This window comes from Thamnophis sirtalis, unplaced genomic scaffold, assembly GCF_051295495.1.
Source record: "Thamnophis sirtalis isolate CommonGarterSnake01/CBP01778 unplaced genomic scaffold, rThaSir2_p1.2 scaffold_2, whole genome shotgun sequence".
Taxonomy (NCBI): domain Eukaryota; kingdom Metazoa; phylum Chordata; class Lepidosauria; order Squamata; family Natricidae; genus Thamnophis; species Thamnophis sirtalis.
This window is the reverse complement of record NW_028261382.1, coordinates 79343507-79367507: the sequence shown is the minus strand read 5'-3', so window position 1 is coordinate 79367507 and position 24001 is coordinate 79343507. Positions and strand designations below refer to the sequence as shown.

General features: G+C 37.5%; 2 protein-coding genes across 4 annotated transcripts in view; both read right to left on the bottom strand.

Annotated features, from left to right (window-relative positions):
• The window catches only part of LOC106557098 (zinc metalloproteinase-disintegrin-like), a 31561-nt gene extending 23789 nt beyond the window's left edge, over nt 1-7772 (bottom strand). Inside the window, exons 1-8 of one of the 2 annotated variants that reach the window (XM_087703605.1) lie at nt 7633-7772; nt 6804-6910; nt 6228-6304; nt 5369-5447; nt 4071-4147; nt 2978-3170; nt 1275-1337; nt 539-610 (exon numbers count right to left, since the gene is read on the bottom strand). In XM_087703605.1, coding sequence (XP_087559731.1) covers nt 539-610; nt 1275-1337; nt 2978-3170; nt 4071-4147; nt 5369-5447; nt 6228-6304; nt 6804-6910; nt 7633-7684 — 720 coding nt within the window. In that variant the 5' untranslated portion in view covers nt 7685-7772. The remainder of the gene's footprint in view (nt 1-538; nt 611-1274; nt 1338-2977; nt 3171-4070; nt 4148-5368; nt 5448-6227; nt 6305-6803; nt 6911-7632) is intronic. The other variant, XM_087703604.1, reaches the window with a different exon arrangement.
• Nucleotides 7773-16226: 8454 nt separating this feature from the next.
• The window catches only part of LOC148048952 (zinc metalloproteinase-disintegrin-like), a 30649-nt gene continuing 22874 nt past the window's right edge, over nt 16227-24001 (bottom strand). The window contains exons 16-17 of one of the 2 annotated variants that reach the window (XM_087703601.1): nt 22717-22840; nt 21375-21788 (exon numbers count right to left, since the gene is read on the bottom strand). In XM_087703601.1, the coding sequence (XP_087559727.1) occupies nt 21744-21788; nt 22717-22840 (169 nt within the window). In that variant the 3' untranslated portion in view covers nt 21375-21743. Of the gene's footprint in view, nt 17737-21374; nt 21789-22716; nt 22841-24001 lie in introns of those variants that run through there. The other variant, XM_087703602.1, reaches the window with a different exon arrangement.

Sequence of the window (24001 nt, the reverse complement as noted above, 5' to 3'; positions counted from 1 at the left end):
ACAGATCATCAACAGTGAAAATGTAAAGAAGGCTAATAGGACAGTACAATATGAGTGTATCTCCTCCTAGGTACCACAATCCAAGTCAAATTAAGTTCCTCTCTCCAGGTTTCTTCTCAGGGATCAATTTCACAATCAATTGGCTGACTCTGTCCATCTCTTTGTAATGTCCAAGTTCAGAACCATTAACCACAGCTTTCAAAGAATCCAGCTACAGGTGCTGTTCTGACTGTATTCTTGCAACACTTATGGATTGGCTACCTCTCAACACAGTGGCTGTATTCACGTAAGAGGCCTATTAAACTAGTTACTCAATTAACCCATTTCCTGGGATGGCCTTACATGCTGGATCACCAGCTGGCCTAATGACCTTATTTTGCCTCACTCAAAGCCACAAAAGTTAGCGTTCTTATAGAAGTCCATCTCCAAGTTCTCTTTACCTGGTTAAGTGTGTTATGTGAACACAGTGAAAAACTGGGAAGGGGCTGAGAAAAGTTTAAATCCAACAAGTGAAATAATTTTTGCCATGTCCTCTTACCATATTTAAAGTGTTGATAATTTCATATATTCTTGTTTTTATAGAAGTTGAATTGCGCTCGTATTTCACGTACTACAGAAAAGATTTAAAAAAAGTTAAGATGAAATCATGATTATATGAAGAAGGGAGAGAAGGAGGAAGATAAAGAACATATTAGTGAAAGGATCATTGATTTTTTTTATTTAGACAAAATATTACTTTTTATTCAAGCAATCCAAATAATTCTTTTCTGCTGATTTTTTAGTCTACATTTGTGCCATTAATATATCAAAATTATTAACTTTTCAGCAGCATACTTGTGCTCTCCTCCTGGTTGGAGAAAATTTTGGTCACCCTACTGAGATGCTTTCCTAAATTGGATACCATATTTCCATGTTTAGAGAAGTGAAACAGAAGCGTTCTCCACTAGACATCTTTTTCTTTATGTGTTGTCAACTTGGATATAGAAATTGTGCAGGAAAGTTTCAAAGAAACCTATATAACTGTTTAACCAGTGTGAGATAAAAATAAATTTAGATGGAATCCAGGAAGAATAAATGTGCAAATTAGAGTATATTTACACAAATGTCTCCTAACTTTGTAAATATTGGTTGGGTCCAATAACAAAAAGAAATATCAAAGTTTATGATGAAGCACATGTTAAGAGAAATCCAGTTTGGATGTTTGTTAATGTCTTCCAAAATGTCCACATTAAAAAAAGGCAGAAATTAATGGGAATTATATCCCAGATACTTACCATTCTGTTGTCCACAGCTATGAAAAACTCAATATATTTTTTGGCGTGCCAGTATCTGTCTTGCTAAAAAAAAAAAAAAAAAAAAGCAAAAGGCTGTTTAGACATGTTGCTCCCAGCAGCCAACAAGAATCTTGGTCATCATCAGATAATAATAAAACTGCTTGTTATACTCTCTGGTCAAAATACTTGTCCTTTTAGAAATATTGGCTCTTTGAAGAAGACATTTATAGGGAGACAGATTGTTTAAATTTTAGCCCTTAGAGTGGGGTTCCCCAACCCCTGGGAGATAGCCCAATACTTGGAAGTGGTGGGTGAGAATTGGCATAAGCATGGGCATCTCCACTTGCATGGGCAGCAAGAAAGTATGGATGGATATGCTCCATTTGCTCACTCCTCGCACAAATGGAGCTGGGCACACGCATGATCCAGCTGTTCATGGGGAACAATCCCTTCTCCCTCCTGCCAGTCTGCAAAGCTGGAAAGGTTGTGGAACTCTGAGTCAGAGAACGTGCTGTTAATTTTTTGAGGAAAAAGTACATTATGCAATGGATTGTCAAGCAGTAACAAAAGTTGTCACCTTTAAAAAAAGTATGTCATGACACGAATCACTTTCTTTGTATTACTATGGTGTGGCACTTCTTTCCAATTAATTTGTTTTTGGAATTTATAATCCAATACTTAAAGATAAATTTATATATGAATACCTAGTTCTGAACAGAATTTAATAGGAATGGCTTTCTTTGACAAATTTTTCAGCCTGATGCTCCAATGACTTTCCCACTTTTCTTCCCCTTTCTCAAACAAAGGATCTCAACCAATCATATGAGAAATATGGTGATGTGGTCCTGCTATGGAACTAATTAGACCAGTGGTAGTCAACCTGGTCCCTACTGCTCACTAGTGGGCGTTCCAGCTTTCATGATGGGTAGTAGGGGATTGCTGTAACTCTGCTTTATACATTTTATAAAGTAAAGTTACTTCCCTACTTTATAAATCACCATTACTGTGGAATCGCTGGGCGGCTGGAAAATTTTACTACTAACAGAGATAAAAAAGTGGGTGGTAGGTATAAAAAGGTTGACTAACCCTGAATTAGACACTGCCTGCAATGATATCACACTATGCATCAATGACAAGATAAGGGGAGAAAATCTGACATTCTGACCCACTGAACACACTCTAAATGGTCAAAGATTTATATCTTTCTTTGATGTAATTTTAAAATGATTACTTGAGTATTGTTTTTGACACAATCAACAAGAACAAAATGATTAATTGCTCAGAGAAGTTTCTTTATTGCTGCTCTCCTATAAACAGGAATCTTGCCAGATTAAAGTACATTCTGTGTAACCATTGGATACATCCTCTCCTTGGATACATTCTCTCCTTGCTATTTTACTGTCACTTTCTTAACTCTGCTGCAAAAGATCCAGCTTGACTAAAGTGACAGTGAGCAGATATTAAGACTAGAACATTCGAAATAAAGGACCAATTAAGGATGAATTAAACATAATGTATATAACTTAACCACAACTTGCTGAGGATAAAGTATTTAGAAATGGTGGCTCCTCCCTTATGAATTCTATCCAATCACCACCACAACCCCCAAAGAATTTCTCTTTTACTTTACATTTGAGAAACAAGTAAATGAATCCCTGTTATCTAACCATGTTATATACATGAGATTTTAATGTAAGACTTACTTCAGGAGTACTATTTAACTGAGAGTTCATTTTGACAGTCTCATCCAATTCCCAAGTATCAGTTACCCCACAGATTTTGGGGCTCTCATCCTCCTTTTCTATATTTTCAGAATTGTAGACTGCATGGGCTTCATTGTCAGAAAGCTTCAAGGGTTCAATAAGGTATGTCTTCCCTTGATGCTTGAAATGTCCTCTGTAAAACAATATATAAAGGGGTGGTCACAGATGGAGAACTAAGAGAAGAGAATATTGGGATTAAAAGCATGACAATCTATTCTCCAAAGTATCTGAAGGCATAACAAGAAACAATAGATCGAAGGAGAGATTTCCTGACAGTTGGAACAATTAAACAGTGAAAAGGTTTACCTTCAGATGATGTGGATGTTTCATCACCACTGGTTTTTAAAGAGAGATTGACAGCCATTTGTCAAGAATGATATACAATAGGTCTTGTACTTGAACAGGAGATTGAACTAGAAGACCTCTACGATCCCCTCCAATTCCATTATTCTATCATCCTGTTCTTCTTTTATTACTCTGTTGTTATTATGTTATGTTCCATCATTTCCTTTATTCCTCCACTGTATGGAAATAGTCTCTGTACAAAGGGGATCTTTTAAAGTCTTCCTTCAATAACAGCTGTTTGGACAACATTGAATATGACTAATGACTTTGAATTGTGGGGTCCTTATGTGGCTAAGATATCTAGCTGGTTGGAGAAGGTGTGCAGAGTGACTTCCAAGGAGGTGTTTCTGGATAGAACTGCAAAGTCTGTGTGCCTCTTCCTGTAGACATTCTAGCAAGGTATAGAATCTGAAGCTTACTTATCTTCTCTACCTGTAACATTACCTCCTATATACAAAGAAGATATGGGCTTAGCAGCTCCTTTATACAAACCTGATTTAGCTCCCTAGTGTCTCTATTGGCTGGCAGCAGCACTTCTCAACCAAAGTCTTTCTAAATTCTGCAGAGGGCTTAGATCAAACCCAACTAATTTGCATGAATAACTGATGTCCTTCAATTTAATTATGACATCTCCAAGAGGAGCATTTTATTCTTAACAAAATAAATAAAAGATAAGGGACTATCTTACTTCAAGCCATTGCATGCACTGATGACTGCAGTTGAGTCAGCTTCATTCTGGATGTGTCCATGATAATAGCAGTGATCCTGTGTGGAGGCAAGAAGATTACATTGGTTAAAGCTTGTTTGTAGTATGATTTGATGAACAGAAGTGCGGTTCCAATGTATTTCACCACATGAATGAAATATTAAGAAAGCAATTATTCAGAACATTTTGATTTTAGGGGACAGAAGACTTGCTTAATATTGATTGTTCCAAAATGAACAGACTAAATACAACTGTCCATAAAAACAAGTCACACTGCAGGGGGAGCCCCATTGATGGTAAAATACTAAGAAATTTTGGGCAGACAACCAAAAGAAAAATAGAGAATGTGTTGTTAAAATTACAAGCCTTTTTCTCCATCAACCTTGTATTCTTGGAGATCAACTCTACTGATGAACCAAGGATTTGCTGAACAAACTTTCAAACTTGATGATTGTCCTACATTCTGAAATCGTACCATAATGTATTTAAAATTCCACATTTACTAATGATACCAATTAATTGTTATTCCCTTGAGCCTGCCTAATGAAAGCTTTCGGAAATTTACACAGAGATGTAATTCCTAGCATCATCTGGAAGCAGGATCCATGTAGCATTAAAGTCAGGAGATTTCTGTTACACACTCAGTAGGAACAATTTGTATGAACTTTGAAGAGGCTAAGCCAGAAGTAGATTAGTTTTGGAGACAGGTGATGCACTTTTATATCATTTTGGGGGGAAGAAGCCAATGACTTTACGAAGCACTGGTAAAAAGGGGCCTAGCAGAGATTACAGTACTTGATACTTCTCAGGAAACAACAACTGAATGAAAAACTGCTGGTGACCTTCTGCCACTGCACCATAGAGAGTATTATAACTTACTACACCTGTAATAAGGATCAAAGTGGTTTTTTTTCATTTTTAGTATTACAAACAAATGATTCTGAATTGATCACAGTAATCTGCTTTAAAAATCAAAATGTAGATCTTATGAACCTGATGTTCTCATAATCAATCTATTTGTGAAACTCACTCCCCAGAATGTTTGCTTTTAACCAGTAGGAAAGAACTGGTTGATTGAATTCTTGCCCTACCAATTCAATGAATGAAACAAACTGGGTTTAACAATCCATACATCCTTACATGACTATTTCAGTATAAGATACTTTACAGCTCTACAGTCCTTGTTTGAGTAGCCTGGCCTGGTACTTACATATTTGGAATATTAGTGCTCAATATTCCTCTCAATTAATTTCCTAAAAGTAAGACACCCTGGATATTACCTCAACTGGAGGGCTTGTTGTAATTTCTCTGCCATCAGGGGAATAATGAGTCTCGGTGTAATCCTTGGAAAAAAGTCCTCTGAAAAGAATGAAAAAAGTGAATTTGATGAAACTCCTTGGTTTTATAAAGGAGAGCCGCATAGCTCTATTAACTTAAGAGTAAAATGAAGAAACCTTAAAGAAATGGATGCTTTGAAGCTTCATACCGAAGCATCTGTCTTGAAGTTTTAAACCAATATATGGAGTCACTTTCCATTCCTAGTGTCACAACTATGCCTTCTGGCATTGCATTCTCTTTTTCCAATCTACACGTTCCTTGCTAGTCTTCCACTTCCATGCCAAAATGTGATCATTCAGATTCTGCTCTTGAAATCTGGATAGCCTTCATATTTAAACCAAACAAAAGGGGGTACTAGACTTTCTAAAGCACACATTAGAATTTAATATGAAATCTCTCCAGTGGTACAAGATAAAGTGACACAGGAATGCCCATATATAGGGGAATTTCTTTATAGCCTGTACTTAACAATAAATGCATTATACATTTAGAGGCACATATAGAATGGTCTATGGAGATTCTCAGTCATCCAGAGGCAAAATACAATCTTATCGATATAGGTTGCTCAAAAGTAAGATGCATTGTAAAATCAAAGCCAGGCCGTCACTCTTAATGCACCAGCTATGTATCTCGGTCTTAATACTAATATTAAATTGCACTAGGACTTCATTGACTTCCAATGTTTACAGTACAGGGACAGCCATACTAATTTCAATGGTGATGTTTTGGGGTAATGTAAATGATATACTTTCTTTTAGCTCTAGTTCTAGTAAAGTTAAGAGAACTTCTGAGTTAACATACTTATTTCTTTCTAGGTGAAGGACCACTGGCGCTCCATTCACTTTAAATTCATATTTCATTGTATCTTCATAGTTAGTCTGAAAAGCAAAGAATTCAGGGTTGATTTTTAAATATAGGCAAATAAAATGTGTACCTTCTTAACAACTCCACACCTGTGTCAAATGGAGAGCTGTGGCCAAATTATTTATTAAATTTAATGTATTTAATCTAGTGATTGAAGGGCACTATAAAATTAAATTTAAGCATAAATTCAAGATCTCATTCTCAAGCTAATTCCCTGCTCAATCCCTCTTCCCTATATGGCTGGGTGTTTCGAAATACTTTATTAGCTATAGTAGCCAATTAATATTAGGAAATTCTCTGCTAAGTTACCAAGAGTCTCCTCAAATTTATGTGAAATGGGAAGCCATGTAAATTTGTTGAATGAATAAATGAATGAATGAATGATTTAATTAATTAATTAAACAGGCATATAGATTGTAATGCAAAGATCCAGGTAATCATTACATGGCAGCAAAGAAATACCAAAAACTCTGTTGGCTGGCAAGAAGTAATTTGCTGAGATCTCTTTCTTACCTCTGGCTCAGCATTCTGAACTCCTCCTTTGGGCAATGCAGGGACTTTTTGTGGATACACTACTTCATAATCATTAACATTCCCAGATTCTAGGATTATAGAGCTCCCTTTGTAACGGGGGAGGGGAGAAGAAGAAGAAAGGTTTGCATTACTTTGGGATGTTATTCCACCATTCTCACATTCACAACTCAGTTTGTTACTCAATTATCAGTGAAGAATGGAATCTTTTTCTAGTGGAAATCAAGGTTTTCTTTGGCTATGAAATTTGCTGAATTATGTTTGACCGATGGGAGACTATCTAGAGAAAGTGATTTGGGCAGCTGCAAAAGAAAGATTTTGGAGTGTGAATAATCAGAAAAATAAATAAATATATCTCACCGAATGTGCAAGTTTGTGCACTGAATGATAAGGATAACATGAGGAACTACAAATTATAATAGTCTGATTCACACAATTCAGTAAACCATACTACATTATTAACATTTTGCTTCCTGAACCTTTTTTGCCACAAACTCTGTGTCTCCTCTTCAGTCTTCTAATCCTCTTACTCACATTATTGGAAAACCTTTTCTTCACATTGAATATGATTTTCTTCTGAGGATATTAGGATTCTTAGGATCTATTATCTTGACAAAATTCCAGAAAACGATCTATATAACTTTACAACAAATGTGATCCTTGAGAGCAAGAACTCTTTTGCTCAGTCTGTCGAAACTGAAGTGGAGCAAATTTTGGTTAAGTATCAAAAGAAAAACCATAGAAACCTTTTGGGTGCCATAGACTTTTAGCAGTAAGAATTTGATGAAGGAAACCAAAGAAAACATCTTACCTTGATATGGAAAAACCACTAAGCATATAGTTACCAAGAGAGCTTGGATCATTTTGGAGCCTGGATGGGCTTGCGGACAGGAAATCTCCTTCTGCTTCCAAGCCAACCTGAGCTCTTCTCCTGTTGACGGTGAGAAGCATGTTCTTCAGCTTCATTCATGCCCTTATATGTGAAGGTGTTTGCTAAAGGATTTGCCCAACTTCAAACTTGTAACAATATTACTGGAGGGCAGTTTTCCAACTGGCTTAGTGCTTGTCACTCCAACAATGACATCTAGAAAGCTTCTTTGACAACATCCCTCAAAGCAAAAGCCAAAAGGTAAGGATTAAATGCTCTTATGAAGGCTGTCGTTGGCTCACATGTTAATACAACAAAAGTTGGGGCCTCTTGGGCATGGGGCCTCAAATGCCAAGAGTTGGTTTCCATAGTATTATTTGAGTAAGAGGCACTTTTTCAGCAATCTAACATCCTTTCAATATTGCTAGCATTTAGTACTGGTTGCCATTCACTGAGATCAATGAACTGACTAGTAGAGTTTCAAAAATGATGTTATTTTGGGATAGACTGAATCCATATCAATGCATTGGCCTAAGGAACCCCTGACTTCACTACAGGGGGAAAAACCCTCTATGCCATAATAGATTTCTCCCTTTGTAGAGAACTCAAAAACATTTGTTTTCCCTTAGGGAACTCTACTTTTGATTACACTGTTAGGCAATTTTGTTAGAAAGAGAAGTCACAGTAGAAACAGCAGCTTCATTCCAAGAGGACAAAGGCAAAACAACCTTCTCTTCATTTAGAAACAAGCAGATATATGAGCCTTTGAAACTCTCTTTGGTAGCCAGCTTGTTTTCTTTCAGAATTTCTCCCCTTACCATCACCAGATCTCCTCTCCCTCAATGAGACCAAACTAATTAAAATTGCAATGCTGTTGGGGGAAGAGCTATAAAAGTATCTCAAGCCACTTCTTATGCTGAATTTAACCTTTCTGTTTGAGGGGGGGGGGGATAAATGATAAACCAGTATTATAATATAAGCATACTTCAGCAAATATGGTCTGTGTTTAATGCTTTTCTTATCTCAGTTTGATGCTGAATCTGATCTAAAATTTCTAAATTCTTCTCTCATAGTAGAAAACAGGAGGAAAAGCTTTCTCTTTCAATCATCTTAAAAATGAGTTACTCAATGAGTTCTCTTGAAGTGAGAATGTGGTTCTGTTTTAGAGTGATTGAACAGAAAAGAGATTAAGAAATCAGAATCCCATGATCAAGGTCATTCCTCATTGCTCCTGAAGAAGAGATGATCACTCACAGTCAGTAGACATGGAAACCTCTCGATCATCACATAGTTTTTCCCTATGATTGTTATTCATTTCCAGGTCATTCAGATTAATTGTGTCTAAATTATTTTTGTCTGTTTTCAATTCTCTGAATGTGGTCACATTTGCTGTATTACTTTTAAAATATGCTGTATTTTGACAACTTTTTTTTTAATTTAAAAATAGTTTTAATCAAAATTGTCTTTGCTAGAACTGGAACTTGTCCTTCTCCTTTTTATGAATTGACTATAGGAAGTTTCTTGACTGATTGATAATTAAGCACTCCATAAGCCAAATTTCTGGACAAATGATTTTAGCTGTTCATCAAAACAACACATGAAAAATAAGTTTCTAACACTTTTGTCTAACACACAACCTTAATGTATCGTTTTCAAATTTTTCTGTAAACAATTTTAGTTTTTTTTCTCCATCTCTTCTTCCACATTCTGGGTTATGCTCCTTCATCTTGTAAAATCATCATTTATTTGTTCTTTTATCTCCATTATGAAAAGATATTTTATGTAGCTACTTTTGCTCAGGAATCAAGTAGCTTAGTCAAAAAAAATTCTAGTTGCATTTTATTCAAATAGATGAATATATGTACAGGTGTATATATATATGTGTGTGTGTGTGTGTGTGTGTGTGCGTGCGTGCGTGCGTGCGTGTGTGTATATATGTATGTATGTATGTATAAATTTGCAGCTTCAAGAACCCTTCAGTCCTCTTTGCTTATGTAAAACAGTTCTTGTCTAGGTCAAAGTCATCGCTTGGATTTCTATCCAGTATCATGGTTTATTTCAAGATTTATTATTGGATCAGTCTGTTTTTATTTCCTTGACCGTAGCCAAGTACTGTCCTATAATTTGTACAGAATGTTGTGGCTGGGCCAATACAGTTTTAGATATTTTAAAACAATTATTTTTCCCTTTTTATCCTATTTACCTGTGACATTTGTGTTGAATTTGCTGGTCTGTTATAATCTATTGTCCTAATTTAGGAATTATTAGAAATTAAATCAAATTATATTATATTGGTCAAAGCAAAAAAAAACATAAACAGAAAATCATCAATGTAATCTAAGAAATTTTTTGCCTAAGAGTTACATTCAAGAATGTAGTTATTCTCTTACATCAATTTCCCACATTTCCTACATGGAGCACAAGATATTCATGAAATCACTTCTGATCCATCCTCACAGCGCCAATCTTGCCTAAGAAAATTAATGTCAAACCAATGAAATTTATGGTAACTAGAAACTTAAACATGGCTGTCCTGAATCCAATTCAACATCTTAATTCATATGACACTGGCCCTTGAAAAAGATACCAAACCCTAAGCCTAAGCCTTTTTGTAACTTAATCTTAAAAAAAAAAAAAAAGGTTAGGCAGTGACCCTCAGAGAAGTATTTTCTCCAGGAAGTTAGTATCCATTTAAAGCCACTCATCAGTTGAAGGAAAGTTCTTTACAAGGCAAGGAAAACTGAAAATATTTTTGTGGGGTACTGACTTTGGAGGCTGAAAGCCCTTCTGAATCACAACCCCAATAGTAAAAAAGGACAAGAAGACTTCATTTGTCATTTGTGAGCTGTCATTGAGATGTTCTCACCTGGACAAGAGGATGATGTCAAATAGAAAAGAAAGGTCAACGAGGTTTAATTCATCATTTGTGACAAGAGGATGATGTTTACTATACTTAAGAAGAAATGGTTCTTTGCCAAACCACAATATTCCATAACTGACAGCAGCCATTTCAAACACACTTATAGCATTGTTGCCCGAGAATTTAAGTCTTAATTTTCTTGGAAAGTAACCATTGAAGAAAGAAGGGCCAGATTAAATCTTTGGAACCACAACAAGCTCATGAATAGTAGCACTATTCACAATGTGCAGTTCCCATAATATAATTGTAGACCCATTGTCAGGTGCAAATAACCAAGAGGAATCCTAGAAGACAGAATGATAAAGTTGGAAGAGACCTTGGAAGTTTTCTAGCCCAAGTTCCTCCTATGTCAGGATCCCCCTATACCATTAGAGACAAATGGCTGTCCAATCTCTTCTTGAAAACCTCCAGTGATGGAGTACCCACAACTTCCAGAGGCAAAATGATCATTTGATTAATCGTTTTCACTGTCTGAAAATTTCTCCTTAGTTCTATGTTGAATCTCTTGTTAATGACCTTCCACTTGTTACTTCTTGTCCAGCCTTCAGCTGCTTGGAAGAATAAATTGACTCCCTTGTCTCTGTGACATCCCCTCAAGGACTGAAAGACTGTTATCATATTATCCATAGTCTTCTTCATTATTACATGGGACATATCAAGTTCCTTCTTCTTTCATCATTTAATTTAGTCTCCAGACTCCTTATATTCTTTGTTGCTGTCATCTCATCTCATCATATATATATTTTTTTCTCATGGTGACCAGAATTAGATAATATATTCCAAGTGTAGTTTTACTAGTATTATCATTTCTTGAAATTATCCACCTGTTTATGAACCCTAGGAGTACATTAGCCTTTTTGGCAGCTGCAGCATACTTTAGTGGTGGTTCTACTAGGACACCTAGATTTCATTCACAGTTACTACTGTTGAGCCAGGTATCACCTAGTGCGCATCTGTGCATTTTGTTTTTCTTGCCTCTGTGTAAAATATTACTTTTCTGACCACTGAATTTTGTTAGATAAGGCCCAATGTTCAAGTCTGTCATGGTCATTCTGAAACTTGAGCTTATCTTCTAAAGTGTTCGCTGTTCCCCTCAGCGTGGCACTGCCTGTATATTTGATGAGTTTCCCTTTTATTCATTCATCTAAATTATTTATGAAGATGTTGAAGACTACTGGGCCTAAGTCACAATTTTTGTTACCCCACTGCATACTTTCTTCCATATAGATGTAGTTCCATTGAGAACTGAGTATGGTTGGTCAGTGAGTTGCAAATTCATCCGGTGGTGGTACTGATTATCCCACTTTGTTCAATCTTTCCAAGTGATAAACTTTGGCAGAGAGTGACTGTCATGTTGGAATTCATCAGAGGTGACCATTCTAATTTACTGAAAACCTGAGAAATCCTGTTACCTATTTAGTGTTTTTTTTAAACCATAAACAGGGTGAAGAACTTAGGGAGATTATTTTTAAGCAAGGGTTACTCAATGAAATTTAGTCCTGGAAATAAATCTGTTTGCTTTGTTTGTTTCATTCTTTTACAGAACTTTTTTTTACAGAACTTACAATTTGGAACTGTCTACTATGAGAGGTGTCAGTCAAAGATAATAAAAAGTGTCTTCCAACATATAAATAAGAAAAAGAAATCAAGGAAACAGTTGATCCACCAAAGAGAGAAGACAGCAAAGAAATAACATGTAGCAGAGAGAAAGCAGAGCAGCTTAACTCATTTTTGCATCGGTCTTCATGCAAAAAGAAATTATAGCGCAACGTATAAAAAACATAACTCTAAAAGACTAGAAATAAATGTTAAAATAAACATAAAAAATGGTAACAGAACTCCCCTCTGATCTTGATGAATACAAATCACTGGGACTTTGTGGATTACATCCCGGAGTTCTATAGGAGCTGGCAGATGTCATCTCAGAACCACTGTACAACATCTTTAAAAAATCCTGGAGCACAAGGGAACTACCAGAGGACTAGAAAAGCACTGATGGTTCTCATCTTCAAAAAAAAAAGGGGGGGGTGGTGGAGCAGATCCAGGAAACTACAGACCAATCAGCCTAACATCAAAAAGATAATTTAAAAAAAAATCTAGAAATGAGTAAAGTAATAACTAGAAGTCAGCGTGGATTTGCTGAAAACAGATCATCCCAAACCAATCTTACTTCATTTTTCAACATATTGACTAAACTAGTAGACCAGCAAAATACTGTGGACATAATATATTTAGACTTCAGCAAGGCATTTGACAACCAACTTCTTAGTAAGCTATAAAAAAAGTGGAATAGATAGCATCAGCACCAGATGGAATTGTCACTGGCTGACAAACCGTACTCAGCAAGTAGTCCTTAATGACACTACATCTACATGGAGGGAAGTAAGCAGTAGTGTATCACAAGGTTCCGTCATAGGCCCAATATTCTTCAATATAAATAAATAACTCCTTGGGTGGTGGGTTGGACTACATGACTTAGAAGGTCCCTTCCAACCCTATATCTGTATCAGATAAAAGAGCATATCATGGCTAAATTCAATTCAGAATTCAGATCTTCTAGTCCAAGTCCCTGCTCAAAAGGTTTTATACCTTCCCAGTCAACTCTCCAGTAAACTTTTATTCCATTGATTAATTGTTCTCACTGTCAGCAAACCTCTCCTTACTTTGAGTTTGAATCTCTCTTTAATAAGTTAATGATCTCTTCACTATGAGATCCCCATAAGTACTGGAAGACAATTATCATATCCCCCTTAATCCTTCTCTTCGATAGGCTGGACATACTTGGGTCCCTTAACTTCTTTTTCTTTCACCAAAGGGTTACACCAATTCATGGAAGTCATGAAAATAATCATATGAGATCCCCACAAGTATGATTGGTTACCCATCTGACAGCTCAAGTATAAAAAGCTGTCAGAGGAACCAAGAATTGTTCTAGCTATTCTGCTGTTGTTCAATAAAGTCAGTTGTATTTTAAACCATTTCTGTTCTCATCAGTCACTCAGTACTGAGCAATTAGTTATTCCCCTTTCTTATATTATTATGTACTAGTTTTAATATTTATAAGCTTCCCAGAATCATCTCTGGACAAGATGGGCAGCTCATGAATAATAAATTAATTCAGAAAAATAAAATAAATAAAATAAAAGTTAGCAAGGATGAACACTCCAGAATCTAATGTATATTATCTAATACATTCATGGTAGCGGAACATCTTCTTCATCGTAAAATTTACCATGTTGTTAAGAGTGTGATTGATACATTCAAGGCAATCTGATTTAAGACTATGAGAATCTGATATCCCTCAGTTCAAAATTATGAGACACTTGAAGTTTTATATCACTTTTTAAGATGACAGAAAGACAAGGAAGAGATGGAATGTGTACTTTTAAATAGCATTTTGTTACTAAATGTTGCAGGTGGTAGTTTTAACTGACCAAGTAAGTTACTCTTGCCAACTGATCTGGTCAGAGAAAGCAGCTAATCCTTCAGGAGATAAGCTGTTCCATTTGGGTAGTAAAATAGGATTTCACAGATGGCTATAAAATCTGGAACTGCAGAAAAATAAAAACAGATATTTTGGAATCCAGTACTTGAGTACTAAGAACCAGGACACAAGTGAGCAATTTTAGTGCCTCTGTAGTGGAAAAAGAAGCTTTTTCCACTACAGAACAGAAGTAGAAGTGGACAGATGAGGCTCTGGAAAACCAAGTCCTCTAATGTCTGAAAGTACAAATCTCCCACTGTCCCCTTTGCAGCCTGAGAAATTAGGGAGCATCCATTTTGAGCCTTTTGCTCCAACTAATATGCAGCTATGGGCCATATTGTCTCTTATGTTATTGTTCCTTCGCTTTGCTCAGTCTTTTTCAGGGTCATTCCCACACACCATTACTCTTTCTGATTCTAAGGACAGTGTGAAATTCATGTGCTCTGTCTGGAAACATATCTACCATTAATATCAAATTGTCTCAATTAGAATTTTCAAAGCAAAGGTAGTACTATGTAATATCATCATCCCTTCCTATTCTCTTGGATCTTATCTTGGGTGTCAGAAGAACAAAGTGTGTGAAAGAAGATCTGGCACCAAAACCACAAAGATTACTGACTATGTTGGCAAAATCCACGTAACTGGTGAGCTTCATTTACTGTAGCTGTTATTGCTCCTAAATCCTCTGGCCAAATATGATATGAAAAACGTATCAAACGTTGTTACCAATGCATTAAAATGTGTCTGACTCTAGGGGGCAGTGTTCACCTCTGATTTACAGCTGAAGAGCTTCTGTGGCAATGTGGCCAGCATGACTATATGCAGATAGAAGACAAATAAATAGCATGTATTTAAGAGTGCAGTTGTGACTCATGCATACTAGATGTCAGGATTGCTACACATACAAAGATTGTTTAAAAAGACACTATTATTTAAAAATCTAAATGTTTAAAACTGCTCTCTTTTAATGGCGTATAACATGTCCTGCCAGGATAACAAATGGTTTAACAAATCTCAGAAAAATTCCAAACAATTTATTAATATCCATATACTTATAACCCATTTTATGTTACTCATCCTCATTATGCATGAAGCATTCACTATCTCATACAGTGTCACCATATAAACTTGCTTATTCCATTTTATAGACAGAAAGCTCAAGCTAAAATTTTCCAACTTGCAAAAGACTACTTGGTAAATGAGTAGTTGTAGCAGAATCTAAATCCAGATTTATTCCTTTATGTGCTCCTTTTCCAACATCAGGACTGTCACAGATAAATTCCTGTGCTGAAATGCAGTGAAGAAATGGTTTCCAGAAGGGATGGGGTAAATTTCAGAGGATTAAGAGGCAATGCTGCCTGGATATCATGTGTGAGAGAAAGAGGGTGAAGACAGCTCCCCCCATTCTTGATTGTTTCCAGATTATTGTAGATTGTTGAGATATGTAGACAAAACATACCTGAGTATGTTTTCACAACCCACAAAGTAATGGCAGAAGATTGTTACACTTATGGGAATTAATCCTCTGACAGAACTACTGAAAATTGGGGACGATTTGCTGTAGAGATGAGGTAGCTACTTCAGGTGGCAGGATTGGAATGCAGTTTGAAATTATATTTACTTAGCTAAATTTCTCACACAGTCTTGAGAACTATCATTTAGATTTTTCCACTGTAGGTTATTCATCCATCTTTCTTAACTTCTGGGCTTCATCCTGGAAAGTTTGTAATCAGACAGAGAGTCTGGTACCCAGTTTAAATGAATAATGTGAGATTACATTTCACCCTATGGTATCAAACTGAAACATTTTCAAGGAAAAACCAAGGAACTTCAGTTGCCTTTTGAAAACCCACGTTGCAATATGTGAAAGATTTATATTTATAGGCTCTTTCTGAGCTAGATTGAGACAGGTGACTGTGAATAAGCTAAATCGAACTTCTTTAATACCAGTAGATATTTCACCTAGAAGGTTTAACTCATGATTGCATGCAAGTTCTTGATACAGTTTACTTCATCAAACCAGATTTGAAAGATGAGCCTTTACAAATATTTGTATTTGGTTTATTTGTATGCCGCCCTTCTCCAGGAGGAACTCAGGGCGGCGAACAACTCAAAGGGGAAAGGGAACATAAATGCAGAATGAGAATAGTTTATTGATAAAAGCAGCTACATCTGGGAAAGCCAGCATAAAATTTTGGGAGAGGAAACATTGCCTTTCAATACGCCAGCTCAAAAGCAGAACTTGTTGCATTAAATATGCATTGCAATTGGCAAGTGGTAAAATGGCCATTTTTTTTTTCCTTGACAGCAAATACGTCTGTGGTGTTGTATGTGACCATGGAGTTTTATGACAGGGAAAAGGTTTGATTATAGCAACAGATAATCAGGTTAAATATGGAGAAGAAATATTGCAAAGTTTAGATGCCATCTGGAAGCTAAGAATGATTTACTAGTAGGATAAAGACAGGTGTGTTTCTTTGGACTTGAAGGAAGCCTTCTGGAAGAAAGATCTCCAAAATCAAATTATAGAGAATCCAGTGGTTGAATCAGTAGGCTGTCTCCACATCAACACAATGCCCGTTGCTGCAGACCTGAAAGTCAAAGTAACAGATTATCAATAGAGCAGGGGTGTCAAACTCAGGGTTGTGTTTAACCTGGGAGGGGGCAGAATAGGCATGACCAGGGTGGGTGTGGCCATATTAACATCACTTGTGCCAGGTTTGCCTGTGGTGGCTTGAGCGCTCTGCCAGAGAAAACAGGCTCCCAAGCTCCATTTTCAGTTGCAACCGCCTCCTGCAACACTTTGCCAGCAGAAATGGAGTTTGGACCTCCATTTTTGCTGTCAGATTCACCGTGGGCAAGTCCTTCACTGTTTCCAGAGTGGCATTGTGGACCAGATCTAAGCAACATGTGGGGCGGATCTAGCCCCTGGGCCTTGAACTTGACATCCCTGCAATAGAGTAAGACAGCACTTTCCTCACAACTAAACTCTGTCATTCCTTAACACTAACCCAAATTTCTTTCAGGTTCTACATTGTATAAAAAGACAGGGTGAAGTGATTTCTGATCCTTTCCTATAAGCTTTGGGATTTCTTCAGCACTTCTAAGTGGCTTCACTGAACTGTAGACCTTTGGGTCACAATCAGCTCTTCCCTGATTTTATCCTTTCTCTCTTCCACCTTCCCTTGGATGGAGATACCTACAAGTGAAGAGAAAGGACTGTCTCTGTTCAGAAAGTGCTTCCCAGGGAGAAGCACAAGACTCTGAAAAGGCCAGGCACTTTGTTCTTAGAAGAAAGAAACAGCCCTGGACATTAACCTCATTTGTTGTGGCTGCTGTTTGAAGGAAAAACAAAAAAATAAGAAAACCAAAAGAATTCTAAAGGGATACTTTTTCTTCTGTGTACATTCACTGTAGTTTGGAAAATCTAAACCAGCTTTCAGCAAGATCCATTATGATATTTGTAGTGATCAACCTTTGGAATCTGAGCACATAGATTAGAGGTAATCTTTTACTAACCTTTTGATCTTCACATTTTGTTCCAGGTTCAACCAATCCAACATCTGGCTTTCCTGGAACATATTTTCTACGGCATTCCCATTCATTTCCATGTCTGCAGAATAACCTGCCACACTTTACATCCCTAAAAAAAGGAAACAGTGAATTTATTGTAATTGAACAGAATGGAGTAATGAGAGGATGTTTGTTTGGTTATTTCTTGGGTGACTTACAATATAATAAGAAGTTAGAAATTGCTAAAAATAATTATAATTAGAATAAAAGCTAAAAACCAAGATGATGGGCAGCCTGGGGGTGAGAATTGCCTCTTCCTGATCAGCCATCCCTAATGTAGCAGGCCCATGTAGGGGACCCAGGCTAAGGAGCAGAGCCAGGTTCATAGGCTGTTCCGGGGGATCAGAATTCTGGGGTCAGATCTCACTTCTGATAAGAAAATATTGCTAAGCAGAGAAGGCTTTTCTCCTGCACCTGGACAGCCAAAAGTCTTTGGCTGACAGAATCTGAAGCAAGCTCTTTTCACTGAAAGACTGGGTCAGGTCAATCCCAACAAGGTAAGGCAATTCCACCAATATCTTGGACCTATTTCATAAAGGACTTTAAAGGTAATTGGATTCAGAAGCAAACTGGCAATCTATGCAACTTGTGTAACAATGTGATCACACATGCCATGTTCCAGGGGTGTCCAGCACTATTAGCATCATTGCCTTCTGTGCCAGTTGTAGCTTCTAAGTGCATAGGGTAGCCCTATGCAGAACTCCAGCTGGGACCAGGGCATGAGTGATGTGCTAACAATCTTGATCCTGGTTAGTATTTACATGTTTTTGTTTAGTTAGAAATAGAGAACCAGAAGTTTGCTCAGCCTCAATAGAAACTAGTTGCCCCTGACACATAACTGAAAAATCTCACAAGGTGTTTTGGAGATCACAGTTCCTGTATCTCCAACCGGCTCACTGTGATTTCCCTCTGGTCACACTATGACTGCTTGCAATTTGGCAGTTCAAATCTCACCAGGATCAAGACTGACTCAGCCTTCCATCTTTCCGAGGTCGGTAAAATGAGGACCCAGATTATCGGGGCAAGAGGCTGACTCTGTAATCCACTTGGAGATGATTGTAAAGCATTTTGAAGCGATAGTGCTATGGCTACTGCTACAAGAAAGGGATCAAGGCTATGCCAAAATGACTTTTACATATATGGAAATTGTCAGGGAATTGGGCAGCAGGTGCCATGCTAAATAAATATATTTTACATCGATGTATACAGAAAGCTAGATATTCAGGCAAACAGGAGCCTCATGAGGTAAATCACAGAGCACACAAGGCACACAGAAAAAAAAGGCGGAAAAAGGGAGACTCCCCCTCCCCCTTCACACCCATAGCAACCAATCACATTCCAATTTGCCTCATGCAAGAGCAATCGGCTTTAATTGTGTGTTGTGGCTCACTGCGCCATCCCCACAGCTCCAGTTACTAAATTTTAATGTCTTAACAAAAGCAAACAAAGATACATTTCTGAATAGGAAACTAAATTCTGTACTATCAAACAAGCCACATGACCTTCAGAGGAAAAGGTTTCCCATCCCTGCAGGAAGTTCAAGGATTGCCAGTCAGCTGCTATTGAGAGGAGCAAGTATATCATAGCAACTAAGGTGTTAAGTTTGGATTGTGGTGATCCAACTCGTCACTTATCATCAACCATGGATCACTATAAGGTTGTTGCTCTCTTACTCCAATTTATCACAAATGGTAATTATTGAAGAAATATAAAATGAGAAGAACCAGCCTTCTCCTGTGCTCTGACTTGAACTACTAAGAGAAAAGGAGTAATAAATGAATGCACCTCAGATCAATGGATTGGTCCACCCCACATGGTGGCAGAGGGGCATGGTCTGTACCTCCATCAATCAATGAATTTTGGCTGATGCTGTCTAGGAGAAGAGCCTGTTTTGGCCCCTGCCTTTCATGATATTCTTTTACTGGAAGTGAGAATTGTACCCTCCTCTTTGGCCTTCTGAAAGGGCCTGAAAACCTGGTCCTAACTGGGGTTCAACATTCTGGGGGTGGCTGTTGGATTGATCCCATCTTTATTCATTTACTTAATGTCCCCCTCCTCTGATAGCTAGTTTGCTATTCTTATTAGTGTTAAGTCCTCACAGTTACGACCGCGGGGGTGTCCATCAAGGGGAGCAGCCATCCTATTGGACATGACGCGGATGCCGGCTGGTCGAAGAATTGCAGCCAGCCGATTGGTTACACCTCTGACAGGTCAGGTATAAAAAGCTGTCAGAGGAACCGAGAGTTGTTCTAGCTATTCTGCTGTTGTTCAATAAAATCAGTTGCATTTTAAACCGTCTCTGTTCTCATCAGTCACTCAGTACTGAGCAATTAGTTTTCCCCTTTCTTATTTTATTATGTTCTAGTTTTAATATTTATAAGCTTCCCAGAATCATCTCTGGGCAAGATGGGCAGCTCATGAATAATAATAAATTAATTCAGAATAATAAAATAAATAAAATAAAATAAGCTTTAGCAATGATGAACACTTCAGAATCTCATGTATATTATCAAATACATTCATGGTAGCACAACATCTTCTTCAACGTAAAATTTACCATGTTGTTAAGAATGTGGTTGATACATTCAAGGCAATCTGATTTTGGACTATGAGAATCTGATATCCCTCAGTTCCAAATTATAAGACACTTGAAGTTTTTATAACACTTTTTAAGATGACAGAAAGACGAACACTAGGAAGAGATGGAATGTGTGCTTTTAAATAGCATTTTGTTGCTAAATGTTGCATGTGGTGGCTATAATTGACCAAGTGAGTTACTCTTGCTAACTGATCCGGTCAGAGAAAGCAACTTATCCTTCAGGAGATAAGCTGTTCCATTTGGGTGATAAAATAGGATTTCTGTCTGGATATCATGAGGGTCAAGACCGATCCCCACACTCTTGATTGTTCACAGATTATTGTAGATTGTTGAGATATGTAGATAAAACATATCTGAGTATGTTTTCACAACCCACAAAGTAATGGTGGAAGATTGCATGCAAGGGAATTCCTGATCTGACAGAACTACTGAAAATTGGGGAAAATTTGCTGCTAGAGATGAAGTAACTACTTTAGGTGGCAGGCTTTCAATGCAGTTTGAAATCATATTTATTTAGCTAACTTTCTCACCCAGTCTTGAGAACTATCATTTAGATTTTTCCACTGTAGGTTATTCATCCATCTTTCATAATTTCTGGGCTTCATCCTGGAAACTTTTCAATCAGACAGAGAGCCTTGTACCCAGTTTAAATGAATAATGTGAGATTACATTTTTTTAAAAAAAAAAACCGTTCTAAGGCTTTGCTTTCCTGAAAATATGATTCCCACAGCAATGGATTATTAGAAAAAAAGAATGTTATTTATTGATTGGTTTTGGTGCCAGACTATCGAGGGTTTTGTACTGGACTTGTGAATTATCTGTTCACTTATAGTGACAATTCACCCTACAGTATCAAAGTGAAACATTTTCAAGGAAAAAACAAGAAAGTCCAGTAACCTTTTGAAAAGCACACATGTTGCAATATGGGAAAGATTTATATTTAGAGACTCTTTCTGAACTAGATTGAGACAGATGACTGTGAATAAGGTAAATTGAACTTCTTTAATACCAGGAGATATTTCACGTAGAAGGTTTAACTCATGATTGCATGCAAGTTCTTGAAACAGTTTACTTCACCAAACCAGATTTGAAAGATGAGCCTTTACAAATGCAGAATGAGAATAGTTTATTGATGAAAGCAGCTACATCTTGGAAAGCGAGCATAGAATTTTGGGAGAGGAAGCAATTCCTTTCAATATACCAGCTCAAAAGCAGAAAATGGCCATTTTTTTTCTTGCCAGCAAATAAGCCTGTGGTGTTGTATGTGACCATGGACCTTTGTGCTAGAGAAAAGTTTGATTATAGCAAAAGATAATCAGGTTAAATATGGAGAAGAAATATTGCAAATTTTAGATGCCATCTGGAAGCTAAGAATGATTTACTAGTAGGATAAAGACAGGTGTGTTTCTTTGGACTTGAAGGAAGCCTTCTGGAAGAAAGATCTCCAAAATCAAATTATAGAGAATCCAGTGGTTGAATCAGTAGGCTGTCTCCACATCAACACAATGCCCGTTGCTGCAGACCTGAAAGTCAAAGTAACAGATTATCAATAGAGCAGGGGTGTCAAACTCAGGGTTGTGTTTAACCTGGGAGGGGGCAGAATAGGCATGACCAGGGTGGGTGTGGCCATATTAACATCACTTGTGCCAGGTTTGCCTGTGGTGGCTTGAGTGCTCTGCCAGAGAAAACAGGCTCCCAAGCTCCATTTTCAGTTGCAACAGCCTCCTGCAACACTTTGCCAGCAGAAATGGAGTTTGGACCTCCATTATTGCTGTCAGATTCACCGTGGGCAAGTCCTTCACTGTTTCCAGAGTGGCATTGTGGACCAGATCTAAGCAACATGTGGGGCGGATCTAGCCCCTGGGCCTTGAACTTGACATCCCTGCAATAGAGTAAGACAGCACTTTCCTCACAACTAAACTCTGTCATTCCTTAACACTAACCCAAATTTCTTTCAGGTTCTACATTGTATAAAAAGACAGGGTGAAGTGATTTCTGATCCTTTCCTATAAGCTTTGGGATTTCTTCAGCACTTCTAAGTGGCTTCACTGAACTGTAGACCTTTGGGTCACAACCAGCTCTTCCCTGATTTTCTCATTTCTCTCTTCCACCTTCCCTTGTATGGAGATACCTACAAGTGAAGAGAAAGGACTGTCTCTGTCCAGAAAGTGCTTCCCAGGGAGAAGCACAAGACTCTGAAAAGGCCAGGCACTTTGTTCTTAGAAGAAAGAAACAGCCCTGGACATTAACCTCATTTGTTGTGGCTGCTGTTTGAAGGAATAACAAAATAATAAGAAAACCAAAAGAATTCTAAAGGGATACTTTTTCTTCTGTGTACATTCACTGTAGTTTGGAAAATCTAAACCAGCTTTCAGCAGGATCCACTATGACATTTGTAGTGATCAACCCTTGGAATCCGAGCACATAGATTAGAGGTAATCTTTTACTAACCTTTTTATCTCCACATTTTGTTCCAGGTTCAACCAATCCAATATCTGGCTTTCCTGCAACATTTATTCTATCGCATATCCAAGCATTTCCATGTCTGCAGAATAACCTGCCACATTTTACATCCCTAAAAAAAAGGAAACAGTGAATTCATTGTAATTGAACAGAATGGAGTAATGAGAGGATGTTTGTTTGCTTATCTCTTGGGTGACTTACAATATAATAAGAAGTTAGAAATTGCTAAAAATAATTATAATTAGAATAAAAGCTAAAAACCAAGATGATGGGCAGCCTGGGGGTGAGAATTGCCTCTTCCTGGTCAGCCATGCCCAAGGATGGGCATGTAGGGGACCCAGGCCAAGGGGCAGAGCCAGGTTCATAGGCTATTCCGGGAGGCCAGAATTCTTGGGGCAGATTTCACTTTTGATAAGAAAATATTGCCATGCAGAGAAGGCTTTTCTCCTGCACCTGGACAGCCAAAAGTCTTTGGCTGACAGAATCTGAAGCACGCTCTTTCCACCGAAGGACTGGGGCAGGTCAATCCCAAAAAGGTAAGGCAATTCCACCAATATCTTGGACCTATCTCATAAAGGACTTTAAAGGTAATTGGGTTCAGAAGCAAACTGGCTATCTATGCAACTTTTGTAACAATGTGGTCACACATGCAATGTTCCAGGGGGGTCCAGCACTGTTAGCATCATTGCCTTCTGTGCCAGTTGTAGCTTCTAAGTGCTCTGCAAGGGTAGCCCTATGCAGAAGTCCAGCTGGGACCAGGGCATGAGTGATGTGCTAACAATCTTGATCCTGGCTTAACATTTACATGTTTTTGTTTAGTTAGAAATGGAGAACCAGAAGTTTGCTCAGCCTCAATAGAAACTAGTTGCCTCTGACACATAACTGAAAAATCTCACAAGGTGTTTTGGAGATCACAGTTCCTATATCTCCAACTGGCTCACTGTGATTTCCCTGTTTTTAAGGATGAAGATGGTTGACTCAGGATTCTAATCTTAAGAGCAAGTAATGCATCCGTTATGCACCTGGAAATGCCTTAAAGCAGATTTAGAAGACTTTAGAGATTTTCCAGATTTCTAGCTTAAAAATCTCATAATCTCTGATTAGTTGATGATAGGAGATGATGGGAGTTGAAATCTAAAGATTGACACTACAGTGTGTAATAGCCAAAAGAAGAATTTGGATTTATACACTTGACTAAAAGATAATGTGGCTTAATGTTTAGTTTGGGTTCAACATGTGGTGCAAATTTGGCCATAGTGATTTCTAAATCCTG